Source organism: Dipteris shenzhenensis, chromosome 7 (assembly GCF_047967505.1).
Source record: "Dipteris shenzhenensis isolate YYH24624 ecotype China chromosome 7, Dip_SZ_1.0, whole genome shotgun sequence".
NCBI lineage: Eukaryota > Viridiplantae > Streptophyta > Polypodiopsida > Gleicheniales > Dipteridaceae > Dipteris > Dipteris shenzhenensis.
This window is the reverse complement of record NC_141602.1, coordinates 3,338,346-3,361,407: the sequence shown is the minus strand read 5'-3', so window position 1 is coordinate 3,361,407 and position 23,062 is coordinate 3,338,346. Positions and strand designations below refer to the sequence as shown.

The window sequence follows — 23,062 nt, the reverse complement described above, 5'->3', positions numbered from 1 at the left end:
CGCCTCTGATCTCGCCCTTTGCTACCTGTTCCTGTCTCTCCAGGGCCCTGCTGACCTTCCAAAAGAGCCGTACAGGCTGCTGCTCATGGCGGATCTGTTCCGTACTGTTCCGGGTTCCCAGAAGGCTCTTTTCTTTCTCTGATCCTTGCCCACATGGCAACCATGATGCTGCCCATGTGGTCTTCCATCAGTTCCCACCCTCCCCATGCTCTCCTCATATGGGGGCTTACAGATGGGGAGGTGACCTTTCCCCCACCCCCTCTCACTGACACATCTAGGCCCAATGCCAACACGTCGATGACGATGCTCCAGTAACTCCCTAGTCGGTGTTCTTTGGAAATCTTTTCCTGGCTTTTCATCCATTGGGTCTTGCTCCACCAGGTACGCTTCCGCTTCTGCACACCATCCTGGTACACAGGTCCATTTCTGGTATCACATCCTGGCACCACCACCTTAAGTCCCGCTCCCGCCTTCGAACTCGAGCAATCTAGATGCCACGATCTTTCAGTTGTCCCCCTCATAATGAGTGAACAACTTCATGTCTTCCAGGCACCATGCTCTAAGGGTTTGTCTCAACTTGTCCTTCCTTTGGCAAGGTCCGTAACAAAAGAACCACCTCGAGAAATGAAATCCCAAGAATATTTCCAGCTAACTTGGACCACGAACTTTCACTGAGCTCTCAAGCAGGTACTCTTCTGGCTTCAGTACACCTCCTAGCAATCTGTGTCCGAGATTTGAAGAAGCATCTACACTTCCCCTGCTGCCTTCGAAGAAGGCCCATTCCCTTCAAATCTCGCATTACCTAATACATATGAAGAGCATATTCTCTCCACAACATGCTATAAAAGCTTAATTTAAGAACATCAAGTACATACTAGATCGTCGTACTGCTTGTATGCTTGCTCTGAAAGCAAACCATGCATCTCATTGAGGCACATACCAAAAACTTGTGCAATTGTGTACTGCCCCCTTCTGAATTACAGCAACCATCTGAACAAGAAACCCTAGGGCACTCCATGGAATCCACCCTTGTGTTAGTATCAACAGCCACGTATCTGGAAAATTCCAAGCACTCCATGCTGTCCTTCACCTTCACAAAGGTCTCTGACTCCCCGTCGACCCACATCTTAATGTCACACATCATCAATGTGGTTTCTAGGTCAGCATATTTGACCTCAGTAACTCCTGGAGATGTCACCAAGAACAGTTCTGCGACTACCACATTAGCCTTGGCTTTTGTGATACCCTCTAAATTTGAGTCGGACTTCTTGTTTTTTGATCCGCCTTCTTCTTTCTGCAATCCCGAAAAGACCTATCGGGACTTGCATGTTGAGCGGTTGTATAAATCCATTGGTAAGTGTATAAAACAGGTCATTGTGAATCCTCTCCATGCTTTCTTGATGGGGAAGGAGAAACATTGCTTTGCATAAGATGTCGGAATATTGCTCTACTTCATAGATTAGCCTGCAAAATAGAAATCATATTAACAACTTCCAAACTTTGGACCAAACTAGAAAGGACTTCGGGCTATGTTCAAAACATGAAATGAAGTTCAAGGCTGACTAGTAAGTCTATCTATATAGATAAACACTGTCTCAAAGGATAGCCTAGCTAGGGTGGGCTCTCCAATCTTCAGGGAAGATGTGTGCACATTTACCACTACTTCCACATTGATATCAATATCTCTTAGCCAATGTTGGAAAATAAGATTTTGATTTAGCAGTCTAGTTCTTTAATGCGATTTCAAAAAGCTATGCAAAAGACAATGTAAATTTGCTATAGAGGAGGTAGTAGCATTTCATAAGGGAGAGTACAAGATTTCATAGGGGGATGTGCTGTTGTAGGACTGAGTGGAGAATTGGCTTGTAGGAGAGCTGTTGCAAAAGGAGCAGAAAGAGTTGCTTGTAGAGGTTGCTGCAGGAAGAGTAGAAAGGGGCTGTTGTAGAGGTTGCTGGTTGCTCTCATAAGTTCTAGCATCTCCCGCATTTGAATGACATTATTTGTGGCACTAGGCACTTTGGAGATATGCCAACCTTGGTTCGGTTTGCACGTCGATAACCATAGTTGAACTCGGAACAGACTCATTCTTGTAGAAGAATGTTTACTATGATTGTAGGCAAACCCTAATAATGGTAACCACTATGTTGCCTCAATGATACACGCTCTTAGTATATCCTATAAGTTTGGTTGTTTATCTTTGTCTGACCATTCGTTTCAGGATGATCCCTACTCCTCATTCCTATCTCAGTTCTTAGTGCCTCAAACATTGCAGTCCAAATTGAGTGGTAAATTTAATATCTTTGTCTGACACTATGGATCTGGGTAGTCCATGCAAATGAAATATATGCTTAATAAACAAATCCACAACTTGTGGGCACTAATAGGCTCCTTAGTCGAAATGAAGTGAGCCATCTTGGTAAGATGGTCAACTACCACAAGGATCCACCCTGTGTCGTAGGTAGCCCAACTAAAAAATCCATGGAAATTCTCTGCCATCCGCAGACGGTATCTTGAAGGCTTGTAAAAATCCAAGTGGCTTTACCCACTCTGCCTTACTTACTTGACACGAGAAACATCGCGTTACATATTCATGAATATGCTTTTTCATCTTTGGTCAAAAGAAATCTCGCTTCACGAGATTGTATGTCTTCTTGACACTTGGATGTCCCGCACGTGGGCTATCATGGCATTGTTGAATGGCCCTTGGCCTAAGATCATTCTGATTAGGTATAACTACCTTGCCATTACGCTTTAGCATACCATCTGCTATAGTATATCTTGTGTAAGTTTGGCCTTTCCTAGATGCCAGGTCATCTTTTTTCTCGGGTTTAATCACATGACCCTTGGGCCAAAGGTTGTGGACAAACTCGTTCATTTTTTGAGTTTCGCTAATGTAGGATCGAATGAAAGAGAGAGAGAGTGCAGGTAGCAAAGAGTCGCACGAGTCTTAGCCGTCAAAACTAGGATAATGAAAAATAGGAGTACAAGGTACTTGTACCTAGACCTAGGACTAAGTGTCCTAGGTGTCACATAGGACTAAGTTCCCTATGTGGCCTAAAAGGCACTAACACTACAAGTGCCTACATTTATGCCTACAAGGCACGTACCATGGCCTATAGGGCATCATTAGAACCACCAGAAGATGGCCTACAAACCCCCTCCATGGGATGGGCTGAAGTACTCTGGAAATGTCTCAGAATACCTGGTATTTTCTGGTCATGGTGGCACATGTTCATCTAAAAGGATATAGCCACCTATGAATGTACAAGGGATGTCAGATCATGTAACAAAGGGAACCAAGTGTAAAGCCTGTCGGAAGACTTCGAACTTGGGATGAGGAAGTGCCTTTGTAAACATATCTGCTATGTTGTCCTCTGTGGGAAGATAGGACAACTCTATGTCTCCTGCTGACAACCGCTCCCGAACATAATGATAGTGAACTTCAATATGCTTGGTACGCGCATGAAACACTGGGTTACGCACAATGGACAAAGCACTCTGGTTGTCAGTGTAGACAATAGTGGAGGATGTTTGGCAAATACCAAGATCTGTAAGTAACTGTCGAAGCGAAACACACTCTACTGTAGCGGTGAAAGCTGCCTTGTACTCAGCCTCACAACTAGATGTGGCAACTGTTGGTTGCTTCTTGTTGAGCCAAGAGATACATGAATTGCCAAGCAAAAAACAATTGCCAGTATGTGACACTCTGGTGTCGGAACATCGTGCCCAGTCACTATCCGTGTAAGCATGCATGGTAAGTGAACCCTGATTACCATAGAAGAGGGCTAAATCGTGAGTGCCTCTGAGATATCTGAAGACTCTCTTCACTGCCTGCCAATGCTGTGAACTGGGCATGTGCATGAATCTGCTGAGCTGAGATACTGCATACTGCAAGTCAGGTCTGGTGTGACATAAATAAATAAGGCATCCAATAGCCTGCTAATAAAGAGTGATATCACGTGGTGGGCTCCCATCATGAGCTGAGAATTTGAAGCCAGGGTCCACTGGAGTAGAGATTGGCTTGCAATCCTCAAACTGAAAACGATCAAGGAGCTGTCCAATATACTTGGATTGAGACATCATGATACCCCCCTCAACATGAGCAAACTGAATGCCCAAATAATAATGGAGCCGTCCCATGTCTGGCATGTCAAAAATCTGCTGCAAATCAGCTTTGAAAGCTGCAATTTGCTGAGTATCTGGGTCCGTGATGAGCATATCATCCACATATAAAATCAGCACTAAAAAATCAGATCCACTCCCATGGACATAAAGAGTGGGTTTTGTGGGACTATTATGAAAACCAAGGGATAGTAAGTGTGCATGAATTTTGGCATACAATGCCCTGGGTGCCTGCTTCAAACCATAAAGGGCTTTTCTAAGCCGGCATACCTTATTTTCAGAATTAACAACCTCAAAGCCAGGAGGTTGTGTGACATAGACTTCTTCCTGCAGATCCCCATGAAGAAAAGTAGTCTTGATGTCAAGTTGGTGCACTTGCCAATGATGATGGGCTGCAATGGCAATGACACATCTAATGGTAGTAGTCCTGGATGTGGGAGCAAATGTCTCCTCAAAGTCAATGCCTTGTTGTTGGGCATACCCTTTTGCAACAAGACGGGCTTTGTATCGATCTATGCTGCCATCAGATTTCCTTTTTAATTTGTAGACCCATTGCGTTCCAATGGAATGCTTGCCGGGAGGGAGATCTACTAATTGCCATGTGTCATTTTTGGCAATAGATTGTAACTCAGCTCTCATTGCATCCATCTACTCTTCGCTGTCAAAAGCATCTTTATGGCACAGAGGCTCTTCATTGCAAGCTGTAGCAAGGAGTGCAAACTCAAGAAAGTGACCATGCTGTCTGTTCCCTGATCTTGTCCGGGCAGCAAAAGGCTGATCTTGTTTGCTGTCCCTCAATGTATCAAGAAGCCATCTGGGAACTTGCCTTTGCTGTCTATTGACAGCTCTTTCTTCAACGACTTCATCATGAGTAGTGGGATCATTTTGTGCCGGAAGAGAAACCTGCAAATCAGCATGAGGTTGTGGCTGATTATTGCTTAGTGGAGGGCCTGCAGGAGGCTCATGTTGCTGGTCACAATCCTGTTCTGATGATGGTAGAGGTAACCAAGATTCAAAGGCATCAAACGTGTCAACATCTGGCTTTGCTTTGCAGTCCACAAGAGAAGAAGCTGAATGTTCAGCAAAGATTACATCTCTACTGACAATAATCTTCCCAGTATTTGGTTGATTTAATCGATACCCTCTGCTCTCTTGGCTGTAACCAATAAATTTGCATTTGATTGCCTTGTCATCAAGCTTATGTCTCAGCTGAGATGGTACATGAACATATGCAAGAGACCCAAAAACTCTCATGTGTGAAAGTGAAGGCTTCCTACTTTTCCATGCTTCATAAGGTGTAAAAGTATTCAATGCCCGTGTAGGTGATCTATTCAGCACATAGTTGGCACACATTACTGCATCAAGCCAAAATTTATTGGGCAAAGACTTGGCCTTAAGCATGCATCTGGCCATCTCCATTCAGAAACAGGATTCTGCTGAGGAGTGTAAGGAGTAGAGAAATGCTTCAGCCATCTGTGAAAGCATAAGAAAACTTCAGATTTGGCCTTTAAAGGATATACCCAGCAATATCTTGTGAAATCATCAATGAGAGTCATGAAATACTTATACCCCCCAATGGCATTTGTCCTCATTGGGCCACAGACATCACTGTGTACTAGCTGCAATTTCCTTTGTGAGAGTTTTGGACAATTCTTTTGAAAAGGAAATCGATGCATCTTACCCAGAAGACAACCCTCACACACATGTTTGGAAACTGTGTGAGTCTGAGGTACATCATTTGCCATCTGCTGTGAATGTAGCTTTGCAAGAGCTCTATAATTGAGATGGCCCATTCTCTCATGCCAAAGATGACTTTCAGCAAGCTGTGAATCTGAAATAGCCAATGCTTCAATAGAAAGTGCAGCTGAATGATGATCAAGGTGATAAAGCCCTTTTTGCAAAGTGCCAGTGAGAACTATGGCATTGTCATCACGAAGATCATAAACTAGACATCTGTAGCCATAAAAAATCACTGTGAAACCTGAAGTAGCAATTGCTGAAATTGAAATCAAGTTGACTTCAATGCCAGGCACAAAAAGAACATTTGTTAGAGTGACAGGATGGCTTGAAATGGATGTGAGCTGCACATCTCCAACTCCTTTTACAGCATATGAAGCATTATTAGCACATGTAACAGTCCCCCCTCGAGGTGCATCAGCTAAAGAATGAAACAACTGTCTGCAAGATGTGACATGCTTGGAAGCACCACTATCAAAGTACCAAGACTGACCATCATTAGCAGTAAAGAATGCATCAGCTTTGGATGGATCAAATGAGCAATGGACAGCCCATGCCCAATCATCCTAAAGAGCATGTGCATTTGAAGCATCTTCTGGCTTATGGGATTTAATAGCATGAGAGGCATTACCTGTCAATCCTGCTTTCTTTTTCTCTAAAGCAATGCGCTTCCTGCATTCTGAAATGTCATGTCCAGGCTTGCGACAATAGTTGCATCTTTTCTTCTTTGCCTTATTTGCTGTATTTTTAGATGCATGGGAGGAATTGCAGCTGCTATGCGCAGATTTTGGCTTGCCCATAGGCTTGGAAGCCTTGCCTCTTCCTGTCTGCTGTGAAGCAAATGCATGATAAGGAATAATGGCTTGTCTATTAGCTCTACTTTGCTCTTCCTACAAAAGCAAAGTAACTAGCTGATCAAAAGAATAGTGGTCTGGATTACCCATGGCCATCAATCGAAGGGTTGTAGCAAACCCTTGATATGTATCTGGCTGTCCATTCAATGTGGTACTAACAAGTTGTGAATTTGGCACCACCTCATCAATGTTGGCAAGCTGTTCCATGAGGTCCTTGACCTTTGTCAAGTATGCATCCATTGACTCACCTTCATTCATACTGACTTCCTGTAATTGCCTTCTCAAATATGCAACACGAGCTTCATTGCGAATTTGATAGAGAGAAGCCAATTTATCCCAAGCATCCTTTGCTGTCCTGCAAGACCGGATGTGTGGAATAATGATTCTCTTGCATGATAAAGCAATGCATGAATGTGCATTTGCATCTCTTGCATCCCATCTTGACTGTTCTTGAGTTGGAAGAGCAGCCACAGGAGTGCTAGAGGAAGAGGCATCAGGAGGAGTACCCCCTGCAGAAGGACCAATAGTAGAGGCAACCACTGTAGCATTGGCTGGCCTCTAGATCAGCCCCAGAAACAATATTCCACAAATGCTTTGCAACAAGAATATGTTTCATGAGATAAGACCACATCGGATAGTTGGTGCCATCCAACTTATCATCTTCACAAAGAACTCCAAATAAATCTTGATTGTTCCCAGCCATAGCAAATGTGATACCCTGAAAACCCAAAAGCCTCAAGGCTATCACTGCAAAAAGTTGGCTGTCCAAAAAATGATAACAAATATCTGCAAATTTCTGACCCAAATCAAAGGGCAAATGCAGATCTGACCCAAATGTGACTGTGCAGGCAATGTTCACTTCAAAAAATAGTAAATCTGGCAAAAGCCCCAAATTTATTGAGAGCAAATAGGCCCAAAAGAGGGCAAATGCACGAAGAACTCCAAATAAATCTTGATTGTTCCCAGCCATAGCAAATGTGATACCCTGAAAAAGACCTGAAAACCCAAAAGCCTCAAGGCTATCATTGCAAAAAGCTGGCTGTCCAAAAAATGACAACAAATATCTGCAAATTTCTGACCCAAATCAAAGGGCAAATGCAGATTTGACCCAAATGTGACTGTGACAGGCAAAATAGCAAATCTGGCAAAAGCCCCAAATTTATTGAGGGCAAATAGGCCAAAAAGAGGGCAAATGCAGAAAAGCCCCAAATTTTGCTGAAATTTTTTGCAAATGTGACCCAATGTATGCAAATCTGACTCAATGTCCTGCAAAAAAGACTCAATGTCCGAAAAATCTGACTCAATGTCCTACAAATGTGACTCAATGTTCTCCAATATGTCCCAATGTATTGCAATCAAAAGAGAAATTGCAAACCAAATCCCAAAAAAAAAAAAAGGCCTCAAGGCTTGCAACTGCAGAATTAGGACTTGCTGTCCACAAAATGACTGCAAAAGTGCACCTATCCCAAAGTATGGACCTCAAAATGTAGGCTTTCCAAGCTGTTGAAATGGCTTGAGAAGATTTCAAATAGTAGAAGGAAGATAAGTAGAGCAAAAGCCCTCAAAAGCCCCAAATTTTGAGAATACTCTGCAAGTGATTTCACACGTGTAAAGGTTGTACCAAATCTCGAAGCAGGTACAACGCAGGTACAACGTACGATGAGCGTATAATTGTATGGATGCATAGTACACTGATTGTACGGAATGCAGGTACGGAGATCAGTACGGTACCCTGTACGGACAAGTACGCAGTGCAGGTATGGAGTTGTACAACTGCTCAGGTACGAAATGCAGAGTATGCTATCTGTACGGAATGCAGGTACGTGACATGTACGGAACACAAGTGCAATGGAGCACAATACGGCGCAGTACGGACGTACGACGCATGTACGTAACATGTACTGTGTACGGGATCCAACGTACGGTGGCGCAGATACGTACGGAGGTAAGCGCAGATACGTACGGAGGTACGACTGGTACAAATCCGATGAGCAGGAGACGACTCTACCTCAGCTCTGATACCATTGTAGGATCGAATGAAAGAGAGAGAGAGAGTGCAGGTAGCAAAGAGTCGCATGCGTCTTAGCCGTCAAAACTAGGATAATGAAAAATAGGAGTACAAGGTACTTGTACCTAGACCTAGGACTAAGTGTCCTAGGTGTCACATAGGACTAAGTGTCCTAGGTGTCACATAGGACTAAGTGTCCTATGTGGCCTAAAAGGCACTAACACTACAAGTGCCTACATTTATGCCTACAAGGCACATACCATGGCCTATAGGGCATCACTAGAACCACCAGAAGATGGCCTACACCTAATGTCGGTCATCAAAATATTCTCTAATGTCGTGAAACTCGTATTATGCATAATGCATGACAACGCATCAACAACCTTGTTCTACTTCTCTCTTCAGTATTGCATCTTCATATTAAACTTTTGCATGAGCTCTATCCATCTAGCTTGGCGGCCTCTCAAATCAGGTTGTTTATAGAAATAATTCAGAGTGTCGTGGTCTACATTCACGTTGAAAAACTTGTCGTGGTCTACATTCACGTTGAGTTTTTCATACATGCTTATGCACATACATGGAGTAGGACCATATCAATATTATTTTGCACTGTAAATAGTGGTTTGGCTTGGCCTAGCAAGCATGGCCCATTCACTATAAATCTCTAATAGCTACTACTACAAGCTCTAGGAACTTTTCTAGCCACATGCTTGAATGTAAACATGGATTAGGATAGGGGAGACTTGAAAAGGTAATCTACCCTCTATGGCTTGCACATTGTTGTTCGTTTTATAATTTAACTTTGTACACCAGAAATATGTGGTGCCCCACGCATGTGCGTGCACGTGTGTAGAAACACACATACACATATGTACACGCTCCTTCTTTAAATTTCTATTTTGTTCTTCCTTACCTTTGTTTGGAACAATTATTAATTTATAGGATTGAACATATTCTAAAACGCCCATTCGTGCCATTTCAAGATATATGAATTCCTTGGTTTAACACAATTCCTTACAAATATTTTCCCCTTTGGCAGAGGGTGAAGTGATGATGTCCTAGTAATAAATAGGAGGTATAATGACACACATGGACGACTCCTCTACAGGGTTTGCTAGTGATTCACAGTTAGCTTGTTCACGTTGCAGCAAGCCTTCACGACTTCAGTATGTCCTTCAACCTAATCATGTGTTTGTTTTGATGTTTTTGGTTATTTTATGGATGGCTATTGATTTTCTTTGTCTTTGTGTTCTGTTTTGAGGATGTATTAGGATTTCGGTTCAATGTTATTAGATGCGTGAGGGTTTTTCGTAGTATATTTGGGAGTAAGTTTAAGGCTGAGGACATAATAAGCTCATGTGCGAGGTATATATTGATTATGCTCTGTCCATCTTCTTGCCTCATGAGTAGAATGAGCATCTTAATTTGTCATGCTCAAGCTGAGATAACATGACCTTGGAGGGATCAGTGGACATTTTCCTTTAAAAGACCAATTGTCGTATTAGCGTTTCATGCAAATGGTCAAAGGAATCAATGTCAAGGTCCTTGATGAGGGTGACATGGCACGGACTAGATGGTCTTAAATGCATTAAATGTGTAAATGTGCCTAGGGGAAAATGAATTTAATGTGATCCCAAGAGAGGGGTAAATGATGCATTTAAGAGTATCCTAGAATGATGACATGTGGCAGACTAGATCCATCTGGGGATTTGTGGGCTTTGTGGATTGGCATGCAAGAGCCTTAATGTGTGTGAATTCTCGTGAGCTTGCTGACACAGAGATAGGCTGGGAGGTTCATCTCAGTGCCATCGCCCGTGATCACCAGGATGGAATTGGTGTTTGTAGTTTCCATCGTTTCATTTGGTATCAGAGCAGAGTGATCGAGGGAGTTGTGTTGGTGGGTCATGTGGGTGCAGATCGCCAGCATATTTGTGTGAACTGGCAAGAAGAAATGTACAAAGAGGTCTCGATGGTTCTTTGTGTCACGGGATCGTAATCTAACTGTAGAATTGTGCAAGGAAGGGAGCATGTGGAGGATTCCTGTATCGGTTTGGTAGAACTTGTAGTCTTGTAGATCGGCCTGGGTAGCGGCGACTATTTTGTATGGCATGACTGCAAGCAGAGGACTAGTTTAGGGTTGACGGGTTGATCTATGGCGTCAGTAGCAGCCAAGGCGTTTTTTCTCGTGTGAATAAATGAATCGGAGAAAAGATTCGTAATCAAGGAATGTGTAGGTCTTTAAGTTGTCCCACAGGAGATCTCGTTGATGGTGAGCCAGTCATCGGGATGAAAGGAAGCGATTGTTGCTCTGCTAATTACCTAATCGTCGTTTGCTCATCACTCCGATATAGCCCTTGGCATTCTAGGAAGAATCCAGCCATTGATTGGAAAAAGCACATTTATCAGTTTAAGATGAATGATACGTTGTATGTTTTACGAGGTGAAAGGGATTTGCCTCAAGGACCTTTAGTTTCCGTAATGGAAGTTCAAAAAACTCAAGAAGAGTTTTTGTTTCTTTGGAGAGCATCGGTTGAGCCGATTGATGGTCCTTCGGCTAGCACTGATGTTACCCAAGATGGGAAGATGGCCAAGTTGGTTGATCAAATAGTAGAGGAGTTCTTTGATTGTTTTAGGGATGAGTTGCCTTATGGATTACCTCCAGAGCGGAATGTTCAGCATAAAATTGAAGTAAACCGAGTGGCAAAACTTGTAAATAGACCTCCCTATAGATTAAGTTTTGCAAAAGAAGCGGAGGTACAAAGACAACTCGAAGAATACCTCAAGCTGGGGCAGATTCAGCCGAGTTTCTCATCTTTTGCTTTGCCAGTGATATCGAAGAAAAAGAAAGACGATACTTTCGCCTCTGTATAGATTACAGAGCACTAAATAAGAACAGTGTTAAGCATAGGTATCCGATGGCTCGGATCGATGATTTGCTAGATGCATTACATGGAGCCATAATTTTGAGTAAGATAGATCTTAAGTGTGGCTACCATTAGATTCGCATTAGAGCCGAGGATGTGCACAAGACCGCTTTTAGAAGCAAGTTTGGACATTATTAGTTTTTGGTAATGCCGTTTGGACTTACCAATGCTCTAGCTACATTCGTCATGCTTATGAACGATTTATTACGCCCGTATATCGGGAAGTTTGTAGTACATTTTATTGACGACATTCTTGTTTTCAGCAAATGTATTACTGAGCATCACGAACACTTAAAAATAGTGTTTAGTATTTTGAGAAAAGCAGTCTGTATGTAAATAAAAAGAAAACTATATTGTGCATGGTGAGACTTGAATATTTAGGATTCCTTATTACTCCTGAGGGGGTGGAAATGGATCCAAAGAAAGTGGCCGCGATACTAACTTGGCCTATCCCTGAGGGTTTGACCGCTTTGCGATCATTCTTGGGATTTGTCCAATTTTAATGAAGGCATATCAAAGGGTATTCTGAGATAGTATCGCCATTGACTAATCTAACCTCGAATAAAGTATATTTTTTATGGGGACCAGGGTTGTCTACGTTTGATGTACGGAACGATCCGTACGTTCGACTGTGTTTTTAGGGTTTCGACTGATTAGGGCCCGTTTTTGACCGTTTGGGGCCAGCCTCTCCTCCAAACCTGCATATATAACCTCTCACCCCTCCCCCTCTCCACCAAGTACTCTTTTCTCTCCATCTCCCTAGCCATCAAGCAACCCGCTGCCCACCTCTCCATCTCCCTCTCCCTCCCTCTCCCTCCAACCTCCAAGAAGATCCCTCTCTATCTCTTACCCCTCCATCTCCCTCTTCCTCTCCATCTCCATCTCTCTCTTCCTCTCCCTCTCCCCCTCCCTCTCCATCAAGCTTCCCCTCCATCTCCATCAAGGTCTTTCTTCATCCCCCTCCTCCATCACTTCTCCTTCACTTCTCCATCTCCATCAAGCTCCCTCTTCTTCAAGCTCTCTCTCTCTCCATGAAGCTCTCTCTTGCGCCTCTCCATCAAGCTCTCCCTCCATCTCCATCTCCCTCTCCATCAAGCTCCCCCTCCATCTCCATCTCCCACTCCCTCTCCCTCTCCATCAAGCTCTTCTCCATCTCCCTTGGGCCTCTCCATCAAGCTCTCTCTCTCTCTCTCTCTCTCCCTCTCCATCAAGCTCCTCTCCATCTCCCTTTGGCCTCTCCATCAAGCTCCTCTCCATCTCCATCTCTCTCCTCCTCCATCTCCATCTCTCTCCCTTTTTCCAAGCAGCAAGATTGAAGCCTCTCCGTCCTTCTCCCTCCTCATCTCTCTCTCTCTCTCTCCCTCCCTCTCTTCCGCAATATTCATGAAGCCTTCTTCCTTGCATTGTGCTTACTTTGAGAGAAAGAAAGAAAGAAAGAAAGTCTATTAACGTGCACTGGAGACCAAAAGGTCTATGGGACAGCAAGAAACCCTCTAGTACATCTGCTTTAGGGAGGGCACATGGCAGCTCCCAAGGAGTGCAAAAAGCAACCCCAATTATTTAGAGTACCTACATGATATTCTGGGGAGTAAACAACCATACATCAGTTTAAGACTGAGAGGCTTATGGTTTTGATTTAAAATCTCTGATTAATGCTACCCCTTCACGGTAAACTACCCATTTTTCATCCTTTCTGGCAGCCCTGACTTTAGCTAATTCAGTTGCCTTAATCTTGAGTTGATTTTGTGTAAGCTCCTCTGCTATCCATACTTTGGTGCCCTTCAGCTTGTAAGATTGTCGAAGGAGCTTGATCCACGTATCTTTTGATTTCAGTGTAAGGATTGCATGACCTCTATGGTGCAAAATAGAAGCTGGCCTGGAGTCGTCATCATCCTGCTCATCATCATTCACCCATTCGATGTTGGGCAAACTTGATTTGATCTTTGTCAATATTTCACTATATGTATCCTCCTCTTTGTACCAATCTTTTGGGAGCCACCCTATTCTAATCTTCAGCGCATTATCACATCTAGCTTCGTGTTCTTTAATCTCTGCTGGATATCAGACTTACTTGCTTTGTTGTCAACTTCCACAAACACTTCCTTCCTAGCAGTTTGTACTTCAGTGTGAACAAGATCTTTGACTGTAGAGACTAGCTGCGGGGTAGGGGGGGAATCCTTACAAGATTTTACAGCCTCATCAATTACTGCCTGCTTACCAGGCCCTTCCAAGATGTGAAGTCGGGCCTTGACTTTTGCCATCTCCAATCGTAGCTCTCTCATTGCCTGTTGTAGATAAAAAATCTGATTCTGTTGCCCGAGGATGGGCCGTTTTGAGCCTTCTTGTTGGTAATTCCGTGCGTATGGAGAGGGTGTCATGGCTGCAACTGCAGAGTACCGAGTCTTGATGGATGTTGAAGGAGTTGAGGGGGTTGAGGGGGACTTGGAGGAGAGGGTAGGTCAATCCATAGTTGGCTGTATGATGAACCCCCCTGGCTTAATCTAACCCTTGAGTTAGGTTGGGGGTTTAGCCTAACTCGGGGTTAGAGAGAATGTGAAGAGGAGGAAGGTAGGCTGGGCCATGCTTTGCTGGCCATATCTCCTGTTACCCCCTGGCTGAGCTAGTCCCCTAGTTGGGTTGGGGGTTCAGCCCAGCTAGGAGAGGCTACGGGAGTAGGGGCGGAGAGACTACGAGAGGGGGGGCGGAGAGGCTATGGGAGAGGGGGGCGGAGAGGCTGCGAGAGGGGGGCGAAGAGGCTAGGGGGGGGGCCAGAGAGGCTACGGGAGGGGGAGCGGAGAGAGTGAAAGAGAAGTCCAATGTTTGCAAGTGGCATTGCAAGTAATGCCCCAAGATCCAAACTAGTAGTGTGACCCACCTTCTTATCCATTTGTGTAAGTTGGGTGGGCAATCTGGACCATGTACGGGGATTGTCGATGACATTTTTCAAGATTGTTGTCAAAAGTACTTACCCTTGAAGCGAAGGAAGAAGACCTCTATGGCATGAGAGGAGATGGTGTGCTCGGACATTTCCTCATCCGAAGTGGAGGATGAGGCCTCTCAATCCGTCTCCGTTGCCTCCGTTGCGACTGCTATGTCCTCCGGTATGGCATTAGAGAGAACAAAGACAAGTGATACATCAAGGAGGAGGCAAGCCACTCTTGCCCAAGCCACGGGTGGCCGCTCCGATTCATTGTCATTCTTGAAGGAGTGGCAAAGACAAGCTGAAATAGAGATTGCCCGCACTGTCATTGAGTGCAAGCTATACTTTAGATAAGTTGAGAGTCATGTAGCAGCTAGCTTCTTTATATTCTTTGATAGAGCACTCTCTAATACCGTGAAACTCATATTATGCATAATGTGAGACAACGCATCAGCAATTTTATTATCTTTCCCTCTTCGGTACCAAATCGTCATGTTAAACTCCTGCATGAGTTCTGCCCACCTATCTTGGCGGCCTCTCAAGTTAGCTTGTTTACAGAAATGTTTCAGAGTATCATGATCAACATCAACATAAAACTCTGATTCATATAAAATAATATCTCCATGTTTTCAAAGCATGAACAACGGCATACAACTCTAATTCATGAGTTAGCCAATTTCGTTGAGAGGGAGAAAGCTTCTTGCGACCGTTTGGCACTCCATCTAGTACCGCTCTGCCAGTAACGTCATCATGCCATCTTGTGGGTTGTGTCCTCGTGGTGCACGTTGAAGCGCACGCACAGGAAAGCAAAACGTGGGACGGGTTGAGGGCACGTGAAAGCGAGTGGGGAACGGTGAGGGCCATTTGCATTCTCCATACCATTGTATAAACCGTGAACCGTTTGGGTACCGAACCGGGACATTGGGATTGCCCGAAGGGGTCTAACGTGCCGACCCACGTAACGGCCGTTAACTGGGGAAGAAACGTGGGCTGAACAGGACGTTGCACGGAGGACGTTCCTGTGGGTCTTGGAGACCCGTTTGATTCTGCAGACCAAGGTGTGTGAAGCCTAAGGGCTTGCCCAGTGGGGCGTGGAGCTAAGTGGGGAAAAACGGTGGACGGCCTGGGTAGGGGTCGTGTCGGCACAAGCTGCGCATAAGGGGAATTTGTATCAGCAGAGACGTTAAGGGAGGCTGGGACTCGGAAACGGGTCCGACGTAAGGTGCTCGCATTCGGAGACTAAGTCCGAAACTACCGGGCCCGGCCTTCCTTCTTGGAGAGCTAACTTCGTTGAGAGGGAGAAAGCTTCTTGCTTTCAAAGGCTACTGGCCTTCCTTCTTGGAGGAGAATTGCTCCTACTGCGATGCCACTTGCATCAGTTTCATGAACAACGGTTTCTAGCAATCAACTATTTTTAACATTAGTCCTAAGACCACAGCTTGTTGTATGGCATTAAAACTTTCTTGTTGATTATGTCCCCATCATTGTTGACACGTCCGATCACGTTCGATACGTACCGTTCGATATTAGTGCGATACTAAAAGAACTAAAAAATATTGAGCATACATTCGATACCAAAAAAAAAAAAGATATATATTTTAGAGTTTTAAAGTAAGTACAAACTTTTCTTGAATGGACATTCAATGCTTAGAAGATGTCCATGACTTGATTATTGAAAGTTGAAGCATAAAGTAGTCAGTACCAAAAGGGAGACCAAGGTCTAATATAGATGCAAAAAGTTTTACAAAAAGCTTTACTACTACAGGCAAGAGCCTAGGACCTAGGTCCTGGCCTCTAGGTACTCCCATCACTGTCAAATCCAAGACTATGATCACTCTCACTAGAGGATGATGAGGATCTATGAGACCCTCAACATAGTCACCCTTACCAAGAACATTGCCTTCATCATACTCTGGTGGCACAAATGTCCTGATATGGGCTGTGGATGCTCAGTCATAGAGCCGCTCAAGAAGTAGCCACATAGTAGCAAATCGTGTCTTTGATGGCTTCTTGAGCTCCAAGTCGGAGTAGATACGAAAGATGGCAAGAAGCTTGTTTTTTGAGTTGATGAAGCTCACAATGGAGCAAGCGTCACTCTCAATGGTCTTTACCCACGGCAATTTACCTATGTCCTCCATGAGAAGGTCAAGGCAATGACTAGCACATGGAGTCCACACTATTGAGGGAAACTCCCGATCAAGCATGCCCCCCATGGACCTACAATTAGAGGCATTGTCCATTACGACTTGCATCACATTTGGGAGACCGACCTACATGACAAGTTTCAGCTTGTAGGATTCAAGAAGAAGAAGTAGATTTGCTTAAACCCGGGAAAAGGGGTGACATGGCATCCATAAAAGACCAAACTTATGCAAGATATATCATAAGGGATGATAGACCAAACTTATGCAAGATAGCCCATGTGCGGGACATCTAGGAGTCGAAAAGATGTATGATCTCATGAAACGAGATTTCTTTTTGGCAAAAAATAAAAAAACATATTCATAAATATGTGGCACGTTGTTTTTCGTGTCAAGTGAGTAAAGCAGAGCGGGTGAAGCCACCCAAACTTTTACAGCCCTTGGAAATACCTCTAGGTAGGTGGGAGAGCATTTCCATGGACTTTATAGTAGGTCTACCTACGACACAAGGTGGATATTGGCTCACTTTGTTCCGACTAGAGAGTTTGTTAGTGCCCCGCAAGTGGTGGATTTGTTTTATATTAAATATATATTTCGTCTGCATGGATTAACCAGATCCATAGTGTTAGACGTGGATGTTAGGTAGGTGGGAGAGCATTTCCATGGACTTTATAGTAGGTCTACCTACGACACAAGGTGGATATTGGCTCACTTTGTTCCGACTAGAGAGTTTGTTAGTGCCCCGCAAGTGGTGGATTTATTTTATATTAAATATATATTTCGTCTGCATGGATTAACCAGATCCATAGTGTCAGACATGGATGTCAAATTTACCAGTCATTTTTGGACTGTAGTGTTTGAGACACTAAGGATTGAGTTGGGAATGAGTAGTGGGATCATCCAGAAACGGATAGTTAGACGGAAATAGTCAACCAGACTTTAGAGGATATGCTTAGAGCATATGTTTCATTGAGGCAACATACGTGGGACAAGTGGTTGCCACTCTTAGAATTTGCCTACAATGATAGAAAACATTCCTCTACAGGGATCACTCCGTTCGAGCTGAACTATGGTTATAGACCAGCAAATCCAACTACAGGTGGAATACCTTAGAAGGTGCCTAGTGTCGCGAACTTTGTGGTTCAGATGTGGGAGATGCTAGCACTTGCGAGAGCTAACATCCGTCGGGCTATGGATAGAGCTAAGGCGTATGCGGATGAAAACAGGTTCGTTAGGGAAACTAAGGAAGGAGAAAAAGTTTTTCTCAGAATTTCTTCACACTCATAGTTTTTGATTGCAAAAAAGTGTGCTAAGTTATCACCCCGATATTGTGGGTGGTGGTTAATTCTAAAAAGAATAGGCAAGGTGGCCCATAAAAGAGAATTACCATAGGGTTGTAAGGTGTACCCAATGTTTCATGTTTCTTGTTTAAAGAAGTTTTTGCACGTAGGTGACTCACTAATCGAGGGTGTTGTTTTGTTTCAAGAGAGAGAGAATAACGCAAGACGCAAACCAACAAGAATCTTGGACGAAAGAACAATGCAAGTACCTAATCGCAAGATACCCACGGTGTTGGTTGCATGGCATGATTTACCTCTCTCTGAGGCTACTTGGAAATCCGTGTATCAGACGCGGAGAACATTTCCAGATTTTATCATCGAGGACGCTAATGCCTGAAGAGAGAAGGAATGTTATGCTCAAGATAAGAGAACATGACCTGAGAGAGATCAATGGACATTTTCCTTTAGAGGACCAATTGTTGTAATAGCGTTTCATGCAAATGGTCAAAGGAATCAATGTGAAGGTCCTTGATGAGGGTGACATGGCATGGACTAGACGATTTACCGCTATGGGTCTAAATGCATTAAATGTTTAAATGTGCCTAGGGGCAAATGAATTTAATGTGATCCCAAGAGAGGGGTAAATGATGCATTTAAGAGGTATCCTAGAATGGTGACATGTGGCAGACTAGATCCATCTAGGGATTTGTGGGCTTTGTGGATTAGCATGCAAGAGCCTTAACGTGTGTGAATTCTCTTGAGCTTGTTGACACAGAGATAGGCTGGGAGGTTCATCTCAGTGCCATCGCCCGTGATCAACCGGGAAGGAATTGGTGTTGGTAGTTTTCATCGTTTCATAAATGATGGGATAGTTTTAAGGAAAGGGGGAATAGATTGCATTTAAGCCTTGAGATTCTAATGTGTTAAAAGGACTTTTAGCAAGAGACAGTGACCTTCCTTCTTAAACCATGAGCAAAAGTGAAAACAAATTCTTTGAATCACAAACCTCTAGCCTCATCATTGTAGTACAAGTATCAGATTTCATCTTACATAATCAAGCAAAAGCAATACTCATTTATCTTTAATTTAGGAGTCTTTGTGTGGGACTCAAGAGAGAGAAAACTGAACAAAATTGTCTTAATAAATAGTTGTAGTTTGGATAAAGAGGATGTAAGCCTTTTTTGGATCATCCTGTTGATTGGGTGATGATGCAATTGTATAATGGAGGCGATGGTTCTAAGAAGGTTTTGAGTGCTTTGAGTAAAAGGAAAGATAAGGGGCAAACCCGGACATAGTAAGCCTAAGAAAGAAGCTTCTTTTGAGGATGGGGACGCTATAGATAGTAAGTAAGAAGAAAAAAAAGAAAAGGATCAGCCTAGGCACTTGGTGCAAGATTGCAAGGAGACGAAGAAGGTAGATTGGAAATAGGAGAAAGACCAATCTAAGAAGGCAGATTGGAAATAGGAGGACCAATCTCAGAAGAAAGGCTTGGAACCAGAGACAACAAATTGGTGAAGGAGGAGCTCTTACCCAGCAGCCTTGAGATAGGATACATTGACCAAGGTGTGATAATGCTCATGTTTGATGTTGTGCAATGCTCCACAAATTCTATGAAGGATAGCAAAGGTTGCTTAGAATGTGTTGAGGACGAGGCCATCTGCACCAAGAGGGATGACGATGAGGTTGGTCACTATAAGGAGAAGGGTGAAGTATTTGGAAATATGAAGTGAAAGAAGGATGCCGATTTGGCCGATTGTTGCAATAGGAGGCAACACAAATCTATGCATTGATTTTGGTTTTGGTCGCATGCTTTGGGCACAATGTTTGTTCAGGTGGAATACAAAGACCTTTTGGATGGATAGAGCGAGACCTGTCATCTCAAGGGCATTTCAAGCCTTTTGCTTCTTGTTTGAAGATGTTGGTGTCACACACTCATGGAAACGGTGCTGAGTGAAGCAACTAATCTAGAGGACTTCCAAGGTGGATCAGTTGCATAGTGGGTGAGGGTCTATGTGGCGCAGCTATAGGGATGTCATTGTATAGGTTTAGAGGATCGAGGTTGCAAATAGTGTGGGATATTGTATGTGTTGAAACATGCATAGGATACATGGTGCCTAGGAGGCTCCAATCTGTTCCTTGATTGTTAATTGGTGGATGCCTACCTCGCTTGTGAAATTTGATGGCTAGTACAGCCTCGTCATACTAAATCATGTCTTAAACTGCAGATTTTGCATGATGGTGTGAGAAATTTAAGGATAATATATTTTATGCAGATTTTGGTTTTCTTTTTTCTTTGCCCCCCCGCCCCTGTATTATTGCTTGAAACAAAACCAATCATACAAATCAGCAATCCGTGTGGCGCTAATTATGGAAGAAAACAAGAGAAAAGTTGGCTCTCAACAAGACTATTCTTAGAGAACCCAGCTCAGTGCCTAGGGAATCTCTAAAGTAGGGGCCAACAATCAGGGTGCGGGACTATACATCCAGCGAATGCCTTGCTCTGTGAATACATAGAAGACCCCTGCACTCGAAGGCTTGCAGAAACAAACCCGCCTCTCAACAGTCATCCAAGATCCTGACTTCCTGTGATTCCATATGGCACCCATGGTTTAGATAATGCCCTGCCAAATGGCAACGAGGGTGGATGCTGGGGGAACTGGGTGGCTTCCCATCACAAGGCTGCGCTAGGTGACCCAGATCTTCCAAGCAGTGATGCTGGGTACCATCTCCTAGATACTATCCTTTGGGGACAAAATAGGACGCTACTGAGAAGGGGGAGTGGATCTTGTACCTCGATTCAGAAGGCCCTTTGACCTTAGATCTTGTAAATTGGTGTAATCATGTCTATGGAGAAGGCGAGGCAACCATGCCCCAAGTGAAGTCTTGCTGCAACCTCTGTGTCTTGGACGCTATCCGGAGGGCTCCCTTCCAAATCCTTTGTGCTACAATGCAGGACCGTCTCTAGGTCACTGTCCTTCAGCAAGCATCCCCCATCAGCTCGCATCTGCTCCAGCTAGGGGCCATGGCAGAAAGAGAAAAGAAAGTGAATGGAAGAGAAGGGCAGGTAACCAAACAAGATAGATTACTGGCGTCGTACATGAGTGTGAAAAGAAAGGCCATGACAAAGATGAGGAGATAGAGGGCCTGCACATCTCCTTATGCTTCCTTCTTGCAATCTCGAGGTGATTTCTTCTAATGGAGTGCGGTCTAAACCAGCAGAAATCAGCCCTAGGTGAAATTGCCCTGCTTCTTTGGCCTGGAAATCAGCGAAATCCAGCTCCGCATGAATTGTAGATTGCTGACTAGCTGTGGACCCTTGTACACTGAGCTTATGTGGGCCTCGTATGTGTGCCCCATCAATACCCCTTCCTGCTGCTCCTAATCGTAAGGTTGTGCTTGCTTGTGGATGCTTGACCTCCTTGCTGCTGTGAAGGCAGCCCGATGTTGAGGCACAAGTTACTCCTTTGCTGCTGTGAAGGCAACCCCTTTCAGGAAGACTCTCTTTGCTGCAAACAGTCGTTTCCCTTGCTGCACCAGATGGTTCCTGGTTTGCTCAGGCTGAATTGCCCAAAGTCTGAACTAGGCTGCAGGCTGCCCCAAACTGCCTGACTTTCTGACAGACTGGGCCAACCCAGTCTGTAGGATTCTCCCCACCAGCTGACCTGTCCTAGGGCTATAAATAGCCCATGTACCTGCTCCATATACTGCGCCATCATGCGACTTGTCACGTGTGTGTTTACTGCTCCAGCTCCAGCCAATATGCACCTGCTACTACAGCATCTTTCCATCCCCATACAGATGCACTATCTGCTCCAGCCTATGCAACATCCTTCAGTCATTGCCTCGACCTGTAGGATGCCCTTAAGTGTGGCACTTGATGCTGCGTGGCTTCCCAGCTCCAGGCGCTTCTCTGCTGTGGGTCTTTGACTTTGTCTGTCTTCTGCCCTGATCAGCTCCTGGCTGTGAACAAGCCCTTGCTGTAGGTTTCTACCTTGTCTGTAGGTCCCAGAGACAATTAGGTAACCTTCCATATGCTGCCCACATGGCATCCTGAATGATGCCCATGTGGTAGCCCTTCTTTCTCATCTCTATCCCGTGGGGATCCATGTGGCATTTTTGAGATGTTGATGCTGCCCCTCCCCGTGCTCTTCTCATCTGGGGGTTCGCAGATTGGGGGGTGACAACCTAAACTCCAACAGGTTTCACCTCACTTATAATGTAGGCCATTCTATGGGCTATCCATAGGGGCCACTCATTCCTTGGTATGTGCCTTATAGGTCTAGTTAGGGGCAGTTAGGACACTTGGTACTGTTAGTACATGTACCAATTATTACAGTTAGTACCACTAGGACACCCTATCCTAGGGTTTCATCATATAGGGTGTACTTTGTACTCATTTCTAAATTGCAGCAATTCATCAGGGCAGCTCGTTTTTGTCTTCATTGCTTCAACTCTTGTGCTTCCATTGGTTGCCCTAGTCTATAGTGGTATCAGAGCGGGTTAGGGATTTTTCCCTCAGCCATTTCCAGCTTCCCCAAGCTGTTGGCGGCCTTTTCTCTTGCTTGTCGGCACACTCCTCTTTGGCACATTTCCCAAGGCGTGGCTGCAAGCTGTGGTCTTGAGGCTGTTCCAAGCACTTTCATTGCCGGAAAATTGCTCTCTGGTGCACCTCCAGCATAGGCGACTCTTGTGGTGCTGTTTTCTGCCCTGGTACAGCATTTGGGAGCTGTTTCAAGACACCCCCGAGCTGTTTTCAAGGTCTGCAGCAGTTGCCTTTTCACATGTATGAATTTGGCCACCTTCTGGAGCACCTGTAGGAGCCAACTTTGAGCTTTGGGGCTTGCTGCTACATTTCGGAGTGTGTACATCAGCCAACTTTAGGGTTTGGAGCCTGCTACTGCATTCTAGAGACCTCTCTTGAATGTGCACCTCCAGCATAGGCGACTCTTGTGGTGCTGTTTTCTGCCCTGGTACAGCATTTGGGAGCTGTTTCAAGACACCCCTGAGCTGTTTTCAAGGTCTGCAGCAGTTGCCTTTTCACACGTATGAATTTCGCCACCTTCTGGGGCACGTGTA

General features: G+C 44.4%; 1 protein-coding gene across 2 annotated transcripts in view; it reads left to right on the top strand.

The window, feature by feature from the left end:
* The window catches only part of MAP1A (methionine aminopeptidase 1A), a 216,918-nt gene that overhangs the window by 21,040 nt on the left and 172,816 nt on the right, over nucleotides 1-23,062 (top strand). For both annotated transcript variants that reach the window (XM_087376968.1, XM_087376967.1), the window contains exon 2: nucleotides 9,761-9,887. In XM_087376968.1, the coding sequence (XP_087233094.1) occupies nucleotides 9,802-9,887 (86 nt within the window). In that variant the 5' untranslated portion in view covers nucleotides 9,761-9,801. The remainder of the gene's footprint in view (nucleotides 1-9,760; nucleotides 9,888-23,062) is intronic.